This window comes from Patagioenas fasciata, chromosome 19 (genome assembly GCF_037038585.1).
Source record: "Patagioenas fasciata isolate bPatFas1 chromosome 19, bPatFas1.hap1, whole genome shotgun sequence".
In the NCBI taxonomy this organism is placed as follows: domain Eukaryota; kingdom Metazoa; phylum Chordata; class Aves; order Columbiformes; family Columbidae; genus Patagioenas; species Patagioenas fasciata.
In genome coordinates, this window is record NC_092538.1 from 2,242,926 (window position 1) to 2,265,357 (window position 22,432).

Sequence of the window (22,432 nt, forward strand, 5' to 3'; positions counted from 1 at the left end):
GATGCCCTCCACAGTGAGGTTCGCTCATGGAAATTGGAGAGCTGCGGGTCCTGCCTCCGCAGGTCAGCGATGGGCCGGGGATGCGCCAAGTTTCCATGTGCGATGCAGCCGCCCGCGGCACCCAAGGGCTGGCAGAGAAACACCAGCGCGGCCGGGGCAGAGCAGGAGGAGCTCCGCGAATGGCACGGCTGCCTCCTGCGGAAAAGCCTGCCCACCTTTACGTCATAAAATAGAATCTTAGAATAGCTGGGGTTGAAGGGCCCTTCCCAGCTCCCCCAGTGCCCCCCCTGCCATGAGCAGGGACATCTTCACCAGCTCAGGTTGCTCAGAGCCCCGTCCAGCCTGGCCTGGGATGTCTCCAGGGATGGTTCATCCACCACCTCTCTGGCCAACCTGGGCCAGGCTCTCACCACCCTCAGGGCCAACAATTTCTTCCTCATGTCCAGCCTGAATCTCCCTCCTTTAGTTTAAACCATCACCCCTTGTCCTATCTCAACAGGCCCTGCTCAAAAGTCTGTCCCCATCTTTCTTATGGCACCTTTTAAGTCCAGAAAGGCCTCCCCGGAGCTTCCCTTCAGATCTATCTTATCACAACGGCCAGGATGCACAAAGTTCCTTCCTCCTTGTAGGGAAGAGGCAACCGTGTCTCAAAGGAATTTAGCAAAACGATTTGCACAGGAAAAGACCAATATCCAGATTTAAAGCCCATCAGAAATGGTGCCCTTATGCGATTGCCTTTGGCCAAGCACGACGAGGGCAGCATTGCCATCTAGTGTCCAGCCAGGACAAAGGACTCGGTGGGACACTCACCCCTGTCACCAGCCAGCAGGGACCATGGGGAACAGTTTTAACACCCTCCTGGAAAACAGTAACAGTGAACAGTGGGGGAGGCCCTGGCCACAGTGGCTGTGAGAGCCCTGGCAGTTTGATCAGCGAGAGCCAGGGCTGACAGGTTTTAATCAAAGCCAGGGACTAGAGTCGCCTGCCCAGCTCAGGTAAAAGTGTCACTTACCACCTTCCACACAACACTTGCTGTTCAGGTGTGTATCATCCCCGCATGCTGTTCACCAGGACAAAGCATCACAGTGCACGACTAAAAGAATTGGTATCAAATAACTGTTCCTTTCTGATGAAAGGCTCTTGGAGTCTTCTGGAAAGAAGCAGATCAGGGCAAAAAACCCAAACCAACTCATCACTGGCTTGTTCTACAGGGACAGATGACAAAACCCAAGCCCTGCACTGACTTTGGGTCTCTCTTCCTTCTCTATTCCTCCCAGAGCCCCCACCAGCCCTTCTGCAGCAGCACAGGACAGGACGAGCAGCAGAGCCCAGGAACGCTCGCACGGGGCTGCCAACCCAAAGCCTCTCTAACCTCCTCCTTTTTTCCTCTCTCTCTTCTTCTTGACATCCTAGGGCAAGGGCATTTTATTTTGAACAACATCAGAATGCAGTGGTGAGGAATCCAAAAGCCACTGGCAGAACAGGAACGATTCAGACATTTCTGTCCTGGCACAGGATCGCACGGTGACCACAGGCAACAAGGCAGGGAACCATGGTCAGAAGACATTATCCTTCCAAACTATCCAAACACAGGCAGGATAAATATTGTGAAGATATTTTATGTTACCAGGTTCCTCCTCCTTGCTGGTTTTGCAGTTACCTGCCACCCTCACTAAGCAGCTGGTTTTGCATTTGTTAAATCCCAGCCACACCACAAAGGCCACGTTCAGAGAGACGTGGGGAGCACCCAGCGGGTTTCTGCTCCGAAAGGAAAGAGACTTAATCAAAGGTAGAGGAGTTGGCAATATTTGTAAGAGATAAAGCTGCTGCTCTTGAGTAATTTGAAGTTTAGTATCAACATTCACATGAACATTCAGCCAAAACAAAGCGCGTAACAGGCTGCTGCCCAAGAAGGGAGCCAGCTACACAGCAACGGACCAGACCGTCTCTCCAAATTCCAGCTCCTTACACTGAAAGAAGAGACATTAATCACTCTTGCACAATAAACTGGCACAAGTCCTGCCAGCCTGAGTTCTCACTTCGCTTTATTTTCTCAGAACAAAAACAACATCAAACATAATCGTTTTAAAGAACAACCTGTATAAACAACATGAAACTTCATGGCATCCTGCTGCCATTTACAGGTTCCCTAAAGCAGCCCAGAGCCTGTAGGGTGTCAGGGAAGAGGAACGTGCGAGGGACAAGAGACGGCACTGCCCCTTCTGCACACAGCACTCTTGGTTCTTCTGGAAACAGCCTCAGAATACAGCAAACCAAACCAACCGCGGGAAAAACAGGTTGTGTGTGAACGCAGAACCTCCAGGTCGCACTCTGTGACCTCCAGGTCACACGCGGTGCTCCCGGCGCACAGCTGCGATGGAGACATCCCTGGGTGCCGGGTCTCCTCATCCACCAGGGGGTCCTGGATAACAAAACACTGCAGTCAGTGTTCCTACAGGGACCGCCTGGGCATTTTATTCCATTTTAGCATAAAAAGTCAGTTGTTACTACAGTGCTCCTGAAAGCAACACCCAGAATTTCTGTGGATTAGCCCAAGTAGAATGGGTGCAGTGAAATCCCCATAAAATTCCTTCAACTTCCTCACATCAGACCGGGAGGAAACTGAATATTAAGTGGCGAACTCCAAAGTAGCAAGTGCACCTCAGAGGAGCCCTGAGAGCACCGTGAGGCCACCTCCCCCTGCACAGCGTCACTGGGGAACCCAGAGCCTGACACTCACTCTTGGCCTTCAGGAGACAAGTCCTGTGTCTTCTAGAAGCTTCACCATACTCCTCACCTGGGATTTCTATTGCTTCTCACCATTTTTGCTTCCTCCCACCTTTTCCCCTCACCCACAGCCCTTTCTGGTCATCAGGCCACCCCACAGCAACACTGGTCACAAAATCCTCCCGGCACCTGGTTCTTGTTTGCTCCCCCATCCCCATCGCTCCCACTCGCAGTTGGGTCCTCACCAGCCCTGAGGTCCTGGCACACATGGAGAAGGTGGGGGGTTCAGTGCCCAGCGAAGCCTCTTTCTCTCATCTGGAGCCCCCACCCCGTCCCCACAGCTCTTGAGGGTCACTCGAGGGAACCAGCATGTCGGCATGGGGTCTGTTGCCTCTAGATACAACCCAGACCTGTTTCTGAGCTGGGGTTTTTCTTTTCCCCTCTGTATTTCAAAGGGGAACCTCTCAGGTCACTGATCAGGACTCGGGTCACCTGCCTCACCTTCTACATGGCTACGGTTCCAGGTCTCCTCCTGCTGCTCCTCTCCCAGCCCCGCTCTGCCTCTGTGCCCACAGAACCTGCTCCCCGGCCCCACAACCCGCTCCAGTTGGCTTTCAAGTGCTGGTCAAACCCTGCGAGACCTGCGGTGAACACAATGGAACGTGGAGGTCCCTCTTGTCCCCAGAGCCATCCAGCACCCAGGATAAATGCCCTCTGGACACACATTCACGCTGCTTTCTGATGCGCCCGTTATCTATTCCAACTTCCTGCTGCTCACAATGCTGCTGCTACTGGCACCTCTGAGATGCGGCCATGGGGGTATTTTCCCTGATTTGTTGGGTACAGATGGTATCAAAACACTGTTGAGAAGTGAGAAATCAGCTGCATCCCTCTGTCACACACAGAACAACAGAAGGAATAAAATTAAAGAAACCCAGAAGAATCCTTGGAAATCTTTCCACAAGACAACCCATCATCCACCTCCAACACAAGTCCTGAGAATCACAGTTCAGAACAGACCCATCCTCCCTCAGCTCAGGAACAACAGGAGCCCAAACCGATCTCTGCTGCTCCTGCACCAGCTGTAGCCACTGCAGCTCGCTCAGCAGCAGCGATCTCTGCAAATGTAAATCAAATTACCAGTAGCGAATGGGGAATCCCGCTCCTCAGAGGGTATCGGCTTACAGACTGCTAAGCAGGAGGAAAAAAAAGCAGTAATTGTCAGGAAAACAGATGCTTTACAGACTAAAGGATGCGAAGATGAAGGATCACATGAGGCTCAAAATACACATCTCGTTCATTAGACATCCTTGAAAGGCACCACAGGATCACGGGATAATTAGGGCTGCGAGAACACCAGCAGGTCTCCAGTCCCAGCTCCCAGCGCAGGGTGAGCTGTGAAGATCATTCGTCTTCCTCCCGTGACCCGAAGCAGCCGGCTCCATTCAGTCGATACGCTCAGGGCCACACGGAACCCGTGACTCCAGTGCCTCCCCGCCAGAAAAGCCTGAATGGGGACAATGGGCCTCGCTCAAGGGCCGTTCCCAGCTTCAAGTTTGGGCTAATAAAAGCACAAAATAGTCAAGCAGTTTAAAGCTTGCCAGAAACACCAGCAGAGCCCAGCACAAACTGGGATTCACGGTAACAAGTCAGCGCAGTCACCGCCCTGGCTCACCCAGACAAAAATCCCACCTTCCGGGCTCATTCCGGCCACCTTTTACTGCCAAACCTTCCAACCTGAGGGCTCATGGGGTTCATTGTAATGCAAGATATCCACACTCCATGCTTTCTGGCATCTCCTCCAACCAGGAGGAGGAGAGGGAGCTTCGACGGAGGAAAACTACTGGAGAACACTTCATCTCTTCTCTTTGGAAATGAATCAGAGATAGAAACACTTCAATCATTTCTCCAGCTCACAGCGTAAAGTTCTAGCAACCAGGACAAGGAAAGAAAGGTTTCCATGGCAGGAAATGGGAAAGAAAAATCATTATACTTGTGCTGCAGTTCCTGCGCATTACCAGAGAAAAGCGTCTTTGCTCCTGTTAAAATGCAGCTGACTTTACTCTGCTACTTGTCAGTCTAATATCATCCTCGTGCAGCACTTTCTTTTATGTGTCCCTGATAGGCATACTTAAAAGATAATCCTTAAAAGATAATCACCCGATGTTTCCACTGGCTGTTAGTGGTGGTTTGGGGTGTCTATCTGGGTATAAAACCTACAGCTACTGAAACTTCTTGCACACCATAAAAATAAAGGATCAAACTGTGAGTCTTCTGGTTTCACGGCTGCTATTTGAAGTAATAAAGTCTTTACACGGAGCTAATTAAAAAAAATATTCAAACTGAAACCCTAAAGCCATTTCAAGGAGTGTTTGATCAGTTCATCTCTTTCATTTCCACCTAATGGCTACACAATCAAAAGCGAAGCGGAGGGGAAGCCCACGGCCCTCAAGACGCAGAGCTGGATGATGTTCAAAGCGTTCCTGCTCCTGCAGGTAGAACGGCGCGCTCCAACCGCGGCTCCGCTCCAATGTTTGTTTCCTTCCCTTAACAGCAGCTTGGCAGCAACTCAGCCACGCAAACCCGCCCGGCACACGCTCGCTTTGATGTTCAGACACTAGTCTGTTGGTCCCAGCTATTTTAATTCGTGCTTCAGAAAGACAAGGCGGTTGAGCATCAATTTACAGCAAGCAACATGCCAGGTCACAGGTCGTTTATATTCACAGTCACCTTTCCTCTGCATTAAAGCTATAATCAACAGTTAATGCTTAACTAAGGGTTTAAAATTTGTTAAAGCTGCTCTCTTGCAAAAAGAACCGCTCTTCCCCAGCTCCCCCGTCCCCGGCTCCATCTCGCAGGGCTGTGGGGAAGCATCACGTAGGCACCAAACGCCGCAGGGAAGAGTTTCGCCAAAGCGGGAGGGAACTGGAAAGGAAGACGCGTGCACTGCAAACCCAGCTCTGCCCGCTCTGCTCTCAGCTCACCCGCGCTCTGAGCAGCAGCGTGGCCTCGAGATCACCCCGTGAGAGCCTGAGAGGAGCAACCAAGTCAGCAGCTCTGCAGAGAGGCCTGAAGGCTGGGCTGGCTCCTGCACCCAGGGAAACGCCTCTGGGAGACGTCCATGGAAATGCAGCCTCCACGTGTCTGTTGTGGGAGACACCAGAGTTTCTTTTCAGCACTTCTGTGCATGGGGTTTTCACCGTGGAAAGAAGGGAAGTTTTGAGTTGGTAGCCGGAAGGATCCAGCCCATCTTGTTTCACAGGAGCACGCTGGAAATGCAGGTGTTGGGTGCAGACGTTTGGAGTGCAGATCAGCTAAAACCTTGAGTGGCAATTGCCCGAGAAATGCTCTTCAGTCAAACCTCAACAAGCCCAAAAGGAAACACCACTCTGGAACAGCCTGGAGAAAAACCACAGCTACCGGGAGGGGAAGCAGCTCCTCCTGAAACCTGACAGGCTCCCGTGCTCCTGAGCGGCAAGAAGAAAACCCAGCGCCAGCCGGGGCAACACCAGCCCCGACAGTGAGATGAGCTGGGCAACCCGCCCGCTGCGCGGTGAAGGACCAGCTCCTTGCACCACCAGGCTGTCAGGGTTTTATGTGGACAATTACCAGCGGGAATACGCCGTGTCGCCAGCCCAGGGGCCCATCTTGGAGCACGCAGATAATCACCGCATTAAGGCACCACTTATCTGCTCTTGCAGAAGTGATTCTGCCATCAGCCACATCCTCATTTCTCTCTCTAGCATGTTGGTCAGGGATGTCCGGCTGTTAGAGCTTCAAGTGGATGCACTTTTATGGTCAAGACGACCATGACACCATCTTCAGAGTGCAATAGCACCCAAACATGCAGGGACTCCCCACAGCCAACAGCTTGAACGGGCTCCAACCGCCCACCGCAGCCGCACCATGCGTCCAGGTTCACAGGAGAAGGTGCGAGGAGCAGGCGTGCTGTTCCTCGTCTGTATAATCAAGCTGTATGAACTTCCACTGCCATCTCAAGATCTGTGCTTACAGGCTTTTTACTCAGGATGTGAAGTGGTTTTTTTCTTGCAAGTCAATTTGTCACAATGCTCAGCTCCGCGAAGGATCCACAGCGAGTTTGAAGCGCTGTCTGTGCGCTCGACAGACAGCTCAGTGGCAGGAGGAATTCTCCAGAGATCTTTAACAAGTCTCGACTCAAAAGACCCTGAATACTGATGACATGCAGCACCATCCTGAACCTGAGGTGATGGAAGAGGGATCTGTCAAGTCTGCTCAGATCTGTGACAGGACAAGGATACCCAAAGCAAAAAGGAGAAACACACCGCAGAGCTCTTTCCCAAGCATTTCTAAAAAGAAAGTCCCTTAAAAAAGCACCCAGACAGAGCAACAAAACAACTTGTTCAAAGAGCAAGAGGTCTCGCAAGAGGGACAATTATGGGAAGGTGAAAGGAAGGATGAACTCTTCAACACGCACTTCTGACTCCGAAAGAACTTCAGCCAGCAAGTCTGGGCTGCAACTGATCCCCGCGGCAGCTCCCGGCCCTTCAAGGGCTCAGATAACTCTCATGGCAATAATGCTCAGCATTCTGACAAATCAACAGGTCCCCAATAAAGCAGGGTGGGCAGGGGGAGCGGCACATGAAGGTCATGCCCACCCTTACTGGAAATAACTCTGCAATTCTGCAAACCAGCTCACAGCAGTGCCAGGACAGCCCCTGCGTCTGGGGCAACGCACTTTTCCCAAAGCCCCGCTCCCCGAAGCCACCGTTGGCATCTCCAGTCTCAGTGCTGCCAACCACAAACACCATCTTTTGGCAAAGCGCTCTTGCCATGATGTCAAACACATCAACGGGCACCGCGATGCCGCCCCTGACCCCCATCAGCTGCTCCGTGTCACTGGGACAGAACGGACACCCCAGGACGGGGCTGTGCTTGGGGAACAACACTTGGTATCTCACAAGCAGAGGAGTGTTTCCCAAACCCACAACGAACAGTTTTGAGGGCACTCGGCACTCTTTTTGTTAACCTCAGCTGTCTCTGTATCATCACAGCTACCAACATGCCCAGTTAGAGCACGTTAAACATCGCACAGCGTGTCAGTGCTTCACCGCTCACCCCGGCCGGGCTCTCCAGCCCCTGACCAGCGCCAGCACTCCCTTGCAATCCGGAGAACATCTCCCCTGAAGCCCAGGGTACCAGGTCATTAACAGTTTGCAGTTTCATTTGAACAAAGCAGTGACTGTGGAATAAGTAAAAAAACCCCAACAAAACAAACAAACAAACCCAAACCAAAACATGGAATGCCCCCCCGGCAAAAAAAAAATCAGGCACAAGGGCACTGTTCACACCACTATCATCCAAGGTTTTCTTCTTCCAAACTGTGTGTTGAATCATAGAATCACTTTGGTAGGAAAAGCACCTCAGGATCATGGAGTCCACCCATAACCCAGCCCTGTCCCTGCCCCACGCCCCTGAGAACCTCATGTCCGTCTGTCCAGCCCTCCAGGGATGGTGACTCCAGCACTGCCCTGGGCAGCCTGTTCCAATGCCCCACAGCCCTTTGGGGAAGAAATTGTTCCCCACATCCAACCTCAACCTCCCCTGGCGCAACTTGAGGCCGTTTCCTCTGCTCCTGGCGCTTGTTCCTGGGGAGCAGAGCCCGACCCCCCTGGCTCCAAGCTCCTTTCAGGCAGTTCAGAGATCAGAAGGTCTCCCCTCAGCTCCTGTTCTCCAGCTGAACCCCCCAGGTCCCTCAGCCGCTCCCATCACACTTGTGCTCCAGCCCCTCACCAGCTCCGTTCCCTTCTCTCAACTCGCTCCAGCTCCTCAAGGGCTTTCTTGGTGTGAGGGGCCCAAAACTGCCCCCAGGATTTAAGGTTTGGTCTCCCCAGGTCCCAGCACAGGGACGGTCACTGCCCTGGGCCTGCTGGCCACACCAGTGCTGTACCAGCCAGGATGTTCACGGTCTTTCTGGCCATCCAGGCACACACTGGTTCACGTTCAGCTGCTGTTACCAACACCCCCAGGTCCTTTTCCACCAGGCACATGAACACACTGCACTGCGCTCTGGGCCCTGTCTGCAGTTCCCTGCACACCATCATTAGATCAGACGTGCCCCCATGGTGTAACGAACTGGAAGCCATGCCCAGTGTCCTGGGCACACGTGTCCAGGGCAGCCCTGGCCACGGGCACCACAGCTGCTTCTCCTCTGCTGGCTGCTGAAGAGACCAGAGCCCACCCACCTTCCGGAGCCGTGTGACAGGTACTGGCACGGGCTGCAGAGCTGCTCTGGAAAGAGAACGATGCTAGGAGAGGGGAGAGCTGGAGAGAAACCAAAACAAACCAAAAAAAAGACAACTGAGCCACCTTATTAAAGCTTTTCTCCTTCCTGTGCTTAGCAAGGAGAATGCTTAATTAAGCCATCCTTCAAGCCCTCCCACTCACTCCAGCGACACTCAGCATAAAGCAGATATTTAACAATTTCCTGCACAGCACAGGACGTCTCGGTGGGACAATAATTTGCATACTCGAAAGGCAAAGTGAAATTGCCGGTTCTGTGTTGTTGAGCTCTTCGCGGTGGGGAGGGACAGCATCAGCAGGAGCACGTTTCAGATCTGCTCAGTAAGAAGGGAGAGCGGGAGGGGAAGGAACAAGTTGCTGTTTACTCCAAGTCTGGAGACTTCCCAAGGCAGGAGCTCTGACTGCGCTGCGTACATTCTGCTCCCTTTATTTGCAAGTCTCTTTCAGCTTATTAGGTCAGTTTAACTGGCAGCTGCTGATGATTTTAAGCCCAATTATAGTCACTTCTACCAGGTGACACAGCCCCAGTTCTGCACCCAACTCTCAGCAATTAACAGCTTCAGAACTGCCAGACCCTGCTGTTCGTAGTCATCTCAGGTTTGACCTCAGAGTTTCCCGCTGTAATTTCAGCATTGTCTGTTTTCCCTGGAGCACTTCCCTGCGTGCTCTCCACTACCGAGACCACTTCTCCTGTGTATTGAGCTCATACACAGGAGAGACAAGCTTTTGGCTCACCTTTAATTAAAAAAAAAAACCAAACCAACAACTCAGACTCATCTGTCTGGAGTGAAATTATCGCCAAGAACCCTTTACTAGAATCCAGACACTTCCAGGGAATTCTTCCCTACCCCTCAGGATTAAGTTCTCTCGATTGTGAAGGACCACAGCAACACAATGATGAGAAGTTCTGTCCCCGTTCCCCTGTCCATTCCGCAGGCTGGGGACACCCAGGGGGACTTTGATCTGCACACGTCCCAGGTAACCCGGCTCGACACGTGCTGCACCACACAAGGTGTGCAGACACAGATGAATAACCCAAAGAGGGACAAGCTCCAGACCCAAACCGCTGTGTTTGCAAGAAGCTGTAGCACGAGGGATTTAACAAAGTGTTTGTGCTTCTATTTCTCCCTCTGAGTATTTCTGAAATCTTCCAGGAAGCACCACAAGTGGCCCAGCATTTCACCAAAGAGAAGATCTGTCCTGACCTGAAACTCTGTTAAAAAAGAAGAAAGTGTGTTCTGAAAACAACATTGTGGCAGTTAGAGAAACTGGATTCTACAGTGGAAGGGACAGAGAAACACTGGGTAGAATGAAGATACCCAAGTGTGTCTGAGTTTGAGTGTCATTATGCAAAACATACAAACACAGCCCTGGATTATTTAGTACGGAGGAATGAAGCATTTGTTCCTGTAATGGAGCGACCTCTGCAGAACTCGGGGGGCCCAGCAAACCCCCCAGATGAGCTCTGATGGGCACAGCAGTGTGCTGGGCGAGAAAATGCCACAACTGCAGCTCCGAGTCTTTTAGCTGATAAACTGGGTAATGAGCCAGGTCCCAGCTCACCCAGCAGCTGCTGCCACAGGAAGTTCTCCTCAACTGTTGTGATTCCACTGGATCCTGCAACATGAGCCACAGGTGCTGTTCACAGGCCATCGACCAGCCAAACGCCCAAACCTAAACTGAACTCACACAAAGCTGTCAGAAAACACCAAAGAATGTTCTACCTCAGTCAGAGTAATGAGTGGTGCCTTTGATAGCGAGCAGGACCTCCAGCTGGAGCCGCTTTGCTACTCTACAAAGACATAATAAAGTTTTGAAGCAAGATGTGGCAGCAAATCCAGCATCAGCTCGCACGAGGCCCTGCCCTGCGAGAGCCTCCTCCAGCCAGGGGCTGTTCTTGCCCTGAATTAACAGGAGATTCTGTGTTGGTCTCAGTGAGTTGTGTTTGTCTGGAAGACATAGGTTTTTTTTTTTTTTGTAAATATTGTAACTAAAATCAGCTTCAAAGAAGGTGAGAAATCAGGCTGACTGACAGCTGTCTGTCAGCTGTGTCAGGCAGGAGAGCTCCCAGAGGGCGCTGCTACATTTGCATGGGAAGGAGCCCCAGGAGCAGCTCAGCCCCATCGTCACACTTGTCCCCAGCAGAGGTTTCTCTTTTCCCCTTCCCCTTCGCACTCCTCAGCCTCCACTAACCAAAGTCCCTGTTTTACTCACAACAACGGCTTTGTGCCATTACACCAACAGCGTGCACCTCAGCACCTCTGCCAGCTGCTTTTTGGGAAACAAGAGGCCACACAGCCTTTACCAGTGGAGGACCCAGAACCATAGAATGTCCTGAGTTGGAAGGACCCACCAGGATCATGGAGTCCAACTCGTGTCCCTGCACAGGACACCCCACAGGTCACCCCATGTGTCTGAGGACGTTGTCCAGTCTCTTCTTGCACACTGTCAGGTTGGGCCGTGACACCTCCCTAGCAGGACCTGGCTGGTGACCAGAGGGAACAGCTCATCAGCACGTTCATTTGGAGTTCCCACCACAAAGCAGGACCGGCTGATGGACAGGAGAAGCTGTCCTGGTTGGGCACTGCCACGTACCACTGTCAGACACAAGATCAGGTCCTGCAGTTTCCAAACTGAGTCTCAAACTCACCAAATGGAGAATCAGAGCCTCCTGACCAAGTCTGGGGCCACAGAACTCCTGCACACACTGGTGAGATTGCACACCATGGAATCATTTTGGTTGGAAGACGCTCAAGATCGAGTCCAACAATTAACCCACCCCTGGCACTGCCCCATGTCCCTCAGAACCTCATGTCTGTCTGTCCAGCCCTCCAGGGATGGTGACTCCAGCACTGCCCTGGGCAGCCTGTTCCAATGCCCCACAGCCCTTTGGGGAAGAAATTGTTCCCCACATCCAACCTCAACCTCCCCTGGTGCAACTTGAGGCCGTTTCCTGTGCTCCTGGTGCTTGTTCCTGGGGAGCAGAGCCCGACCCCCCAGCTACAACCTCATTTTAATTTTAAATCTGCTTTCACAGGTACTTGCCTGGGGGTAGGTACCTGCTAAGAGATGGGATCAGCCTCATTTGAACCCAAAGCAGCAGAATCTGCGCTCCGGGGCTGTTCAGCCCAGCTCAGAGCAGGGCACTGGGGTGCAGGCTCCGGCAGGGAGGCACGTCCAGCCCGAGGAGGGTTGCGCTGCTTTCAGAAGCAATCGTTCGATCAAACCTGTTCCTCAAAACACCCCAATGGCCTCAAAAGCACCAACAGAAGAGCCATCCTTAAAACACCGACCTGCACCCGCGCTGCTGCCAGTGGTGAGGCCGCCACCGCTCTTCGGCACGCGAGGCGCTGCCTGTGTCACCTGAGAGGGAACAGCAGCCAAGTGACAGCCCCGAGCTGCCGGTGCGTCCTGACAGACGGCTGCTGTCACTTTCCGCAGCTCCTTCCCCAGGGTTTACCCTGAGGCAAGAGACCAGCCAAGGCTTCCACTCCCCCTCAACCCTCCCGAAGGTTTTGACAAAAAAAAAAAAAAAAAAAGCATGATCAAAGAGCCTTTGTGCATTTATAAACCCGTCAATTTTGCTAGAAGATTTAAGGCTTTAAAGAGTCCAAAACATCTATTTGAAAATTTTCTATACAAACAGGTTTTTTAATATTAAAAAAAACACAAATAAAATATTTAGGTTTTTCTGAAGTGAGACATTCCAACAGCTCCAGACAGGAGCTGGAGGGGAGGAGGAAATCCAGTTCTTAAGTTTGACAGGAATCATTGTTTTGTTGTTTCTTTTAATTGGCAGAAAACAAGACTCCATTGCTACTTTCCCCCCCTGGCCCTGACAAGGAGTAGCTGGGATGAGCAGCGCAGGAAACAACAAACCCAAACTTACTCAAGTGGTACCAGTTTCAGTTCCTGTCCCACACCAGCATCGATTCACCTGCCATCAATTTACACCCTGTCCTACCCCATTACCTGATATTCCGCCTCCAAACCCCTCTCATGCAGCAGAGAAGCAGGTTCTCCACTTGAAAACACCGTTCTGACACAACAGAGGTTTGGGGAGACCTCGTTCTTTTTCACGACTCGATTACCTTTATTTCTGGTTAGCCAGAGGAAGACCTGAGGGAGGCAAACATTCGGCAGCACATTTCTTTCTCCTTTTCCATGTAGTCGGTGTAGCAGCTGCAAAGCAGAGCACAGCAAAGTGTCAGGGGCTGGGGACCGTCTGCCCAGCCAGCAGTGCCACAACCAGAAATGTGTATTAATTTTTCTAGAAAGATACATTCACCTAACGTAAGCGTGTGCTCACAGCGAAGCAGCAGCTCCTCCATTCCTTCCTTCTGCCTTGTCAGAGCTGGAAATGTTGTGCCTTATCCCCAGACCTTGGGTCTCAGCTCTACTGGTGACTCTTAGCCAAGTGGAATATTTGACTTTTGGTAGCCAGAAGCTTCCTACACCTTTTTTTTTAAGTATGTGATGATGCAGACGAACCCCTGCCCGTAGCCTGTGGCCTAGTTTGGTGTCTCCTGGTTTGTGTGGCTCCTTGTGCGAGTTCCAAGCAGGAGCCATCAGCCAAGCGCTCTCCCCAGGATATCCACCTTGGGCAGCGCACCTGGGCGGAGGAGGGGGAGGGGATGTGTGTCCAGACTATGAGGGTGACAGGGCAGATGCTTCATCCTCCATCCTCACTTCCCTGCCAGCATCACATGAACATGGCAAACGCTGCCCAGGCTGCTCTGGTTCAGTCGCAGCTTCTCCAGCACAGCGAACTCCACACCCTGCACTCCCACCAGCAACGACCTCTCACCGGTGAGGAATCCCTGAGCCAGAGGTGACTCAGTTTGGGCACCGTCCCAGGGATCAGTGGCTGCCCACAGGGTCAGCCTTCCTGCATCTGCTACCAAATAAGGCCAAAAGCTAAGGATTTTGCTGCAACGCATCAGAAAGAGCCCAAGTGAGGTGCTGGCTGACGCGCTCTCAGGCCCCCAGCACCAGCACTGCCTCCAGAACCCCCCAGTGCTTCAGTCAGCACAATCCCAGCACAGTAAGTCTGTCCTGTGAAGTCTCAGACAGATGTTGCCACAACTGTCCACACTGAGAAGATCACGAATGCCCATCCAGGCCATGGATGGTACACTCACGTGTGACCACAGCGGGAAATCCAAGAGCCCCCCACAGGGGGACACAGATTCATGCCAGATGTTGGAACCAGCCCATTTGGTTCTGGATTTGATGCAACGCAAACCACTGAATAAAAACCACCAAATCCAGCAGCAGAATTTGCACCAACCAGACTAAAACAGCTGGGACCAGACAAGCATTCCACAAAATCTCCACCTCAGATTCTGCTTCTTTTTCCCTGCAGTGAAGCGAATTTTGCCAAGAACCTGGTTCACTTGTGAAACAGATGTTTTTTCAAGTTTTGTTTCAGACAGCAAACCAGTTCATTAACACACAACATTCCTTCTGACAGAGTACAAATGGACTCAGCGAGGAAGTTAAAAGCCTCTGAGAACACGATTTTGATTCATGTTCCATTTCTGAAGCATTTGCCAGATCACATTACGAGTTTTCTCAGGCAAAGCAGTTCAACACCACTAACGGATCTAGACCGAGGCATGGCAAAATTAACAACACGCAATAACGTTGTCTTCATCTATTTCATACTAATCCCTCTCCTTGTCTAGTAAAAGCAAAAAAGACACCAATTTTAACTGGCACGGAAGCAGAAACTCTGAGACAGTGGTCATTCGACACGTACTCAGCTCATTGACACGCGTGTCAGCCGCATGTGCCACCAAGATGCGGTCAGAGGTGACGTGCTGCCCACTGCTCCCCCAAAGCAATGCTGGTGCCGTCCTGCAACATGGCCCCACTGGTATTAGCAATGTTTCTGCTCCATCTGCCAACGTCTTCCAAACAAGCCTATGGAAACACATGAGGCTTCTAGAATCAGGACTTCTAGCAGCTTTCACGAGTGACCCTGACACCCCTCACACCTCCAGAGTTCAGGAGCCAGATCTGCAGGGGGTTTCAAAAGATGGACCCAACACGTCACAATTACACAAACATTTACAAACCACTTAATGTGTTAAAGTTTTAGTAACCTTTTTATAAACACTACGTTCCCTTCACCTGCTGTACAGACTGTAAGAGCTCCATTCGTGGGCGGTTCGTGGTTGCAGATATAAGTGATTTCAAATCAGATCCAGCTTTTTGAAACGACTTGCACTCACTAACAGGTTGGTCGCTACATCCCCAGAGGCAGCTCAGGGTGAACAGAAGGGGTTTATTTCCAATCTCCAGACCAGCAGCTAATACTACTTTCAAGTTCTTTGTACTTCAGAAGTAATAGAAGTTTGCAGACTTGGTGGCGTTAAAGACGTGGCTATACAGGACACAGCATGACAGCCCTCTACCCAAACACCGCCCGGTGAGCACTCAGCCCACAAGAGCAGCTTTTCCAGCCGCACCAGCTGCTCTGAGAAGTGACGTTACTGCTCCCTACAAACCCTTTTGCAAACACCCACCAGCGACACACAGAAGAAGAGGCTTTGTATTCAGGGTCTGCTTGGTGAGGTCTGAAGCTGGGAACTGCGCTGCCTCCTGCACACATGAACAGTGTAGAACAGCACATGCTTTAGGGAACCAGCTCGTGCTTCTGCCCATTCCAAGGGGAGAGCAGAAAGAGGGCAGAGACCAGCATTAGGAATGTTTTGGTGGGGCATAACTAAAGCTGGCAGGACTGTGTATCCTCAGCCTGTGGGCCAAGGGAACATTTGCTTTCAGGATTGCTCGCTTACTGCCCCTGAGACAGCAAGGAATTAACCAATATTAGTATCTACAGATACTAGCACTGTACAGATACTAGCACTGCATACTGTGCTGAAGAGCTGCTGTAATTAACCACCGCATCTTAAAGGAAATGGAAATCATGCTGATTAATCCAGAACGTTACTGGCTTGAGTGCCAGCCTCCTGCATTTCATCGGTTTTGAGGTTGAGTGGCTCCTGTCTCCACCTGCTCACACGGAGCATAACAGAGAAATTGCGGGTGCTCTCAATTCTCACCCATCACCCGCAACCACTGTGTCTGCAGAACATTTGAATCAGCTGTCCCCACACTCAAACCTTCTGCATTTTCCTACGTCATTTACTGACCCAGTAGTTTTGTGTTTTGTTTCTTTTTTACACATTTTTCAGTATCTTTTGAGTGGTTGTTTCCAGCCTAAGCACTCTCTCTTCCCCAGGGATGGAAAGGAGTTCTCTCACCTTTCCAACTTTTTCAGCTCATTGTTAATGTCGTGGTTAAATGGCTGTACACGTTGAGCTCTGGCCAGGAAATCCCGGGCTTTCCCGTATTCTGTCATGCAGAGACAAGCCTGCCAGGGATAGAAGACAGATACATCGCAAGATAAATACAGACTCCTCACCATTCTTCAGGACTGAAATGTGTGCATGCACAACCATTTGAGAGGCAGATCCAGTTAGCTCAGGAATCCCTCACTAAAAATCTGTGTGACAGATTTACAGAGAGCCAGATTTTGCAAAAAGTCACATGTAGACAAGTCACCTCGACTGCTGCAGTAGCTTAGGAGGCTTGACCCAGGATTTAGTGGCTCTCCTGGGTTCATTTGAGGCTCTCCACAGTCAGACCAGGGTAATTCCTTGATGTGGCTATCAGAGGAATTTAATTTTGCCCACCTGGCCACACCTGAACAGTGCTTTGGCATTCCTGTGGTCAATCTCCAAGGCCTTCTCCCCATATGCCAGAGCTCGTGCAGGACGTTCCAGTTTCAGGTAAGTAAGTGAGAGATTCAGCAACACCAGCAACTTGGAGGCATCAATCTGAGACCGCTCGGCCTCACTGCCTGGGCTGCGACCGAGGATGGAGAACACCTGAGCAGAGACGGGAAAGAAAATGAGTGCACAACAACTTCTCCCCAGATCCAACCTCACCCTCCCCTGGTGCAACTTGAGGCCGTTTCCTCTGCTCCTGGCGCTTGTTCCTGGGGAGCAGAGCCCGACCCCCCCTGGCTCCAAGCTCCTTTCAGGCAGTTCAGAGATCAGAAGGTCTCCCCTCAGCTCCTGTTCTCCAGCTGAACCCCCAGGTCCCTCAGCCGCTCCCATCACACTTGTGCTCCAGGCCCCTCACCAGCTCCGTTCCCTTCTCTCAACTCGCTCCAGCACCTCAAGGTCTCTCTTGGCCTGAGGAGCCCAAAACTGCCCCCAGGACTGGAGGTTTGGCCTCCCCAGTGCTGTGATGTTCTCTTCCCTCTCAGAAAAGGGTTCAGCCTATTTCTGCCAACCCTCCCCCTGCTCCATTTACCACAGCTGCTCACACAAAAGCAGGTGTTTAAGATCTGTTCTTAAATATCAAACTATGCCTGAAAAATATAATGAAGTTACTTGATCTCAAAATTGTTATGGTGAGCTAGCACATAATAATCACTGCTTTCACGGCTTTTCACAATGGAAAACACATTTTTTCTGGTGTCGCACCCTTTTGTATCTGTCTTTGGCATCCTCAAAGCATTGCTTATTGTAGAGGTAGTTGCCAAACCTTCTCTCTGTGTCTGCCACTTTCAACACCTTTTGTAGTGGAAATGTATCCTGCTGCTCCTGTATAAAGAAATACCTAAATGTCAGCTCAAACAAAAGGCAACAAGCAGAGAGTTCAACAGGAGAGTCCTGCCCAGTCCCCTTCTATTCACAGAGCTGGTGCCGAGGCCCTACCAGGGTCCAGCCAGGCCACCAACATGTGACATTTCCCTTCACCAGGCTGCAAGATGCCACTGTCCTTGTGCGGGTAACTCCCGGTGAAGAGCACAACCTGCTTGGTCAGGGAACTCACCAGGACCAAACAGACTCCAGGGCAGGAAAAAAGCAGAAATTTGTTTTTAAATCCTGCCCAAGTCTCTCACCTGCTCAGCCCAGAGCAGCCAGTTACCACCAGGGCTGTCGCTGGCACAAAAGGTGACGCTGACTGAAAGGTTGCATCGCTCTAACGGCTCAGCATCACCCGCGGGGGCTGCCCCGGGCAGACCCTGGACCAGCCTGACACCCACATAAGACGGGGACCCAGCAAAACAAAGAAACCCCAACAGGAATAGAAAAATTAGAAAATATATTAAAAAAATGAAGGGATGGGTTTTCTGCTGGGTTTCCAAGTTTGAATCAGCTCCCAGAGAGCTCACTTAGCCAGAAAGGGCAGAGAACCAGCACAAGGGGGAGTGAGCACCTTGTAACAAGTGTGTTTGCTCGCAGGGGTCTGTGGGGAGGGAGGAGGGGGTAAGCAGGGCCTGCCCCAGCAGCAAGGCTGCCTGTGCCCCACAGCCACAGCCCAAAGCCCTCTCCATGGAAAGGGAATTACCAGGAACCAGGGAGGAGGGCAAACAGCGAGGCAGCCCTTGGGAGAGCAGCCGAGAAGCAGAAACAGAGGGGGGGTTGGGGGGGGGTGTGCACTTGAACACAGTGGACTGAACAGGGTTTTGTCCGGCCAGCTCATTCCTGCTCCTTCAGAGAAATTCCTTGAAGCTGGTGCCCTCTAGTGAAACCAAGAGGTTTCTTGAAAAGCTAAAAGTAACTGGAAGTTGTTCAACCAACTCCAGCACAGGGAGCAAACAAAGGGAGCAAACAAAGGCAGGACTCATGGCTCCCCCTGCGCAGGGGACACACAGAGGGACGTTTGTGTCCGGGCAGAGCCAGCAGCCAGGCTCTGGGTAACAGCACCTGCAATTCAGCTGAATGCAGGTAACACACGAGCAACAGGAACTGGAAGGAAAGGCAAGAAAGGTTTAGCCTCCAGATTTAGGTCTCAAACATTATTAAAGCAACTCACAGGAGTCAACTCAAAGAACGCGTCAGATTCAGCCGAGTCCAGGAAGTCCAGCAGCTCCACTTCGAAGACAACCGTGGCGTTCGGGGGGATAAGGGGGGGACAGCCCAGCCGCCCGTAGGCGTAATGTGGTGTGAAGACAAATCTCGCTGCCTCTCCCGTCTTCATCGTCAGCAGCCCAATCTCCAGCCCTGACAGCGTAACGTCTGTTGCAACAAGAAGCGGAAGGTTGTGAGAATCACAGATCTGGAAACCCCCTCACACACTAAACAACAATTTCTCCCAAAGCCTGGAGGGAAAAATCCTCAGGAGCTCATACGCCATTCTATCAAGGCAGCCTGTTGTGGAACCACAAGACAGTTTGGAGCCGGGGGCAAACAGCCAGTGCCGCGAGCGGTGCAGGTGCTGCTGCTCCTGCCAGTGCCAAGAGGGCAAAGAGCGACTGGTCTCAGACCGAGCAGCACCAGTGGGCAGCAGGAGCCTCGTGGGTTCCATTAGCAAGCTTGAAAAGCTTCAAATAACATAAAGATACTAAAGAGCATTTAAACTGACACAGCTTAATGGGCTGGCCTTCAGAGCCCCGAGTCCCAGGACAAACTTTTCACCTCAAACCCACCTTCTCCAAGTTTCATCAGCCCAGGATTCTTGCTGTGGCAGTTGGTGCAGAAGGGCTTGTCCCAGCGATCCAGGTACCCAGAGTACTTCACTGTGTGGCCCAAAGCGAGGAGTGGGGAGGAAAGCAAGAGCCTAATTTCACACCTAGTGACATTACCACTGGAAGCACATGGGGGGCTGATTTTATAGAATCAGAGAATCATTTTGATTGGAAAAGACCTCCAAGATCATTGAGTCTGACTGTTAAAACACCCCAGGCACTGCCCCATGTCCCTCAGAACCTCATCTCCATCTGTCCAACCCTCCAGGGATGGTGACTCCAGCACTGCCCTGGGCAGCCTGTTCCAATGCCCCACAGCCCTTTGGGGAAGAAATTGTTCCCCACATCCAACCTCAACCTCCCCTGGCGCAACTTGAGGCCGTTTCCTCTGCTCCTGGCGCTTGTTCCTGGGGAGCAGAGCCCGACCCCCCTGGCTCCAAGCTCCTTTCAGGCAGTTCAGAGATCAGAAGGTCTCCCCTCAGCTCCTGTTCTCCAGCTGAACCCCCCAGGTCCCTCAGCCACTCCCATCACACTTGTGCTCCAGCCCCTCACCAGCTCCATTCCCTTCTCTCAACTCACTCCAGCACCTCAAGGTCTCTCTTGGCCTGAGGAGCCTAAAACTGTCCCCAGGATTCGAGGCTCAGGCTCTTGCTTTTCTTCCTTCTGCTGCAGAACAGCAGAAGCAGCACAAACTACCTCATCTTTATACCAAAAACTTGGTCAGATCCAAGTAATCAAGTGATGATGATTGTGTTCTAACACTAAATAAAAGTTGCTTCAGTCCTGATGCCTTTGTAATCAAGGGGTGAGCTTTTGTGTTGCTAAGAACTGAAATGGAAACTTCAGCTGTAGACATTAAAATGCCCCAATTATTTGCAGAAATATGTAACAAAGCCTTTCCCAACCAAAGCTTGGAAGAGAAGCAAAGGGGGAAATGTCCCCCTCCGAGCTCAGCTACTCCCCAGGGAGCTGCATGGGTAACTCAGTTCGCAACCCCACTGCAACAGGCTTCCCTTGACACAGCACCAGGCCCTTGCGCTTCAGGAACCCCTGTCAGCTTCAAACTTCTGCTCTGCACTAGGAGCACAGGTGGGACCTGGAAATCTCCCTGTTCTCAAGGTCAGGATGCCCTTTCATTTAATCTGTCAGCCACAAGAACTTAAACAGAGTATCCCAGCTGCTAAAAGACTGATAAGCGAGACTAGTCTCAGAAAGACCTACTACTGGATAATAGAGGCACTTTTAAGTTCTTGTTCTGACCTCATGCTGAAGTCCAGTGCCTTCTGATTTGCTGCTCATGAGCACGTCAACATCAGAGGCTCAAGAATCCTTCAGAGCAGGTTCTGTCCCCTCCATTTCCCCAGTGCCCATGCCAGGCCCAGCCACACAGACCAAAACAAGGAGCTGGCAGCACGACCTCAGTGAGACAGAGGAGCACAAGACCCCAACTGCAGCCTACGCTGCCAAGGACTGTAGGCTTTCTTAGTCCTGCCATCAATAAAGAAAGTTGTCCAGGAGGCAGCTCCTGGTGGGGCCCACGGGGCTGTCCCCACCACACGGGGCAGAAGGGGCCTGTCCTGAGCTCCAAACCCCAGAGTTGAGCTCGAGGCAGGATGCCAGGCTCACTGGACCCCACCGGGCCTGGGGAGGTGGGAGAGCCAGAGTGGGACCAGCTGCTGCCCCACGGGAAGAGTGCGACCCCCGGGGCTGCCCCCCCAGCGGTACCTGCCACGGAGGCACCCGGGGGCACGAGCTGCCCGCGCCCAGGTCGCAGCTCCATCTTGCGCACCCCTCCATCGCCACTCAGGTCCTGCAGGCCCCGGGCCCGCACTAGCGCGGCCGGGGAGGACGCAGGCGGTCCCCACCGCTCCTCGGGCCCGGCCACGGTGCTCCCGCCACCCGCCATCGCTTCAGCGCCTCGTCCCGTCCTGTCCTGTCCTGTCCTGTCCACCCCTCGCCCTCTTCACCAATCGCTGCCCGCCACACTCTGCGCCCTCAGCCAATCACGCTCCGAAGAGCGACCTCGTCCCTACACGCTGCCTCAGAGCCACGCGCCGGCTCCTGTCGGGAGGACACGCCTCCACACAGCAATTGGCCAATGGGTGATGGATACGTCACGGGACTCGCAGTGCACGCTGGGGGGTGTAGTCCGTGCCGCCGGGGGCGGGCGCGGTGCGGCGGGGCTGCGGCTGCAGCTGCTGCCGGTCCCCGGGGAGAGCGGCCCCACGGGCAGTGCAGCCCTACGGGCAGTGCTTCCCTCCGGCACACCCAGAGGGTCCCGCTAGGCGTGTCTGCTTCTGGGCCGGGGCCGCGTTTTCCCCCCCGGGCAGCAGCGGCCCCAGCGCCGAACCAGCGGGCCGGGCCTGGGCTCGCTCCCCCGGCAGAACCTGCGGCCCCGGGGCGGTGCGGCTGGGGACGGGCCCCTCGGAGGGTGGAGCGGGAGACCCCCACAGCCATCCCCCCCCGCAAGGAGTTGGTGCTGCAGCCTCCTGGGCCCAGAGACCCGACACCTGGGGCTGATCCCTCAGCCTGTCCCCGCTCCCCCACCCGCAGCCCCTGGGGGTGCTCGAGGCCGGACCCTCCTGGGTGAGCAGCGTCCGCATCCCAGCTTTCCCAGGCGATGCTGAGAGGGAAGCTGCGGGCTGGCTGTGAGTCAAGAACTGGGAGCAATGGCACGAGAAACCAACTGTTTGCACAGTCACACAAAACCACGCGGCTGCCCCGGCCCGTGCTGCAGGGTCAGCGCTTGGAGTTTCCTTCTTGGCTTCTCCAAAAGAAAGAGTTTTTCTCCAAACAACAAGAAAACACTGTTTCAACCAAACAAGAGTTTTAGTTGATGAGAAAACGTGTTGGTGAGAACATTACCCCTGCCACAATGACTGAAGCCCCGGGACGCAGGGAGACCGGTTGCTCAGGGAGGCAAACCCAGCT

At 52.6% G+C, this 22,432-nt stretch overlaps 1 protein-coding gene across 3 annotated transcripts; it reads right to left on the minus strand.

The window, feature by feature from the left end:
- Positions 1–1,995: 1,995 nt before the first annotated feature.
- FKBP6 (FKBP prolyl isomerase family member 6 (inactive)) lies at positions 1,996–21,439 on the minus strand. 3 transcript variants are annotated; one of them, XM_065852855.2, is made up of 8 exons: positions 21,227–21,439; positions 19,463–19,552; positions 18,850–19,052; positions 17,511–17,630; positions 16,713–16,907; positions 16,281–16,390; positions 13,101–13,191; positions 1,996–2,422 (listed from the first exon to the last, which is right to left on the minus strand). In XM_065852855.2, exons 1-7 carry the CDS (start codon positions 21,405–21,407, stop codon positions 13,113–13,115), a joined length of 978 nt encoding a protein of 325 aa, XP_065708927.1. In that variant the 5' UTR covers positions 21,408–21,439; the 3' UTR covers positions 1,996–2,422; positions 13,101–13,112. The 3 variants fall into 3 exon arrangements, with proteins under 3 accessions (XP_065708927.1, XP_065708928.1, XP_071672988.1); XM_065852856.2 differs by lacking the exon at positions 19,463–19,552; XM_071816887.1 differs by lacking the exon at positions 17,511–17,630.
- Positions 21,440–22,432: the final 993 nt, after the last annotated feature.

Excerpts from the sequence above, each read along its gene's own strand:
- FKBP6 (XM_065852855.2), bottom strand. The coding sequence starts at position 21,407 with ATGGCGGGTGGCGGGAGCACCGTGGCCGGGCCCGAGGAGCGGTGGGGA. Across the intron at positions 19,053-19,462 it reads GCTGATGAAACTTGGAGAAG|ACGTTACGCTGTCAGGGCTG; the intron begins GTGGGTTTGAGG and ends TTGTTGCAACAG. Across the intron at positions 16,908-17,510 it reads CCAAAGACAGATACAAAAGG|GTGTTCTCCATCCTCGGTCG; the intron begins GTGCGACACCAG and ends GTCTCTGCTCAG.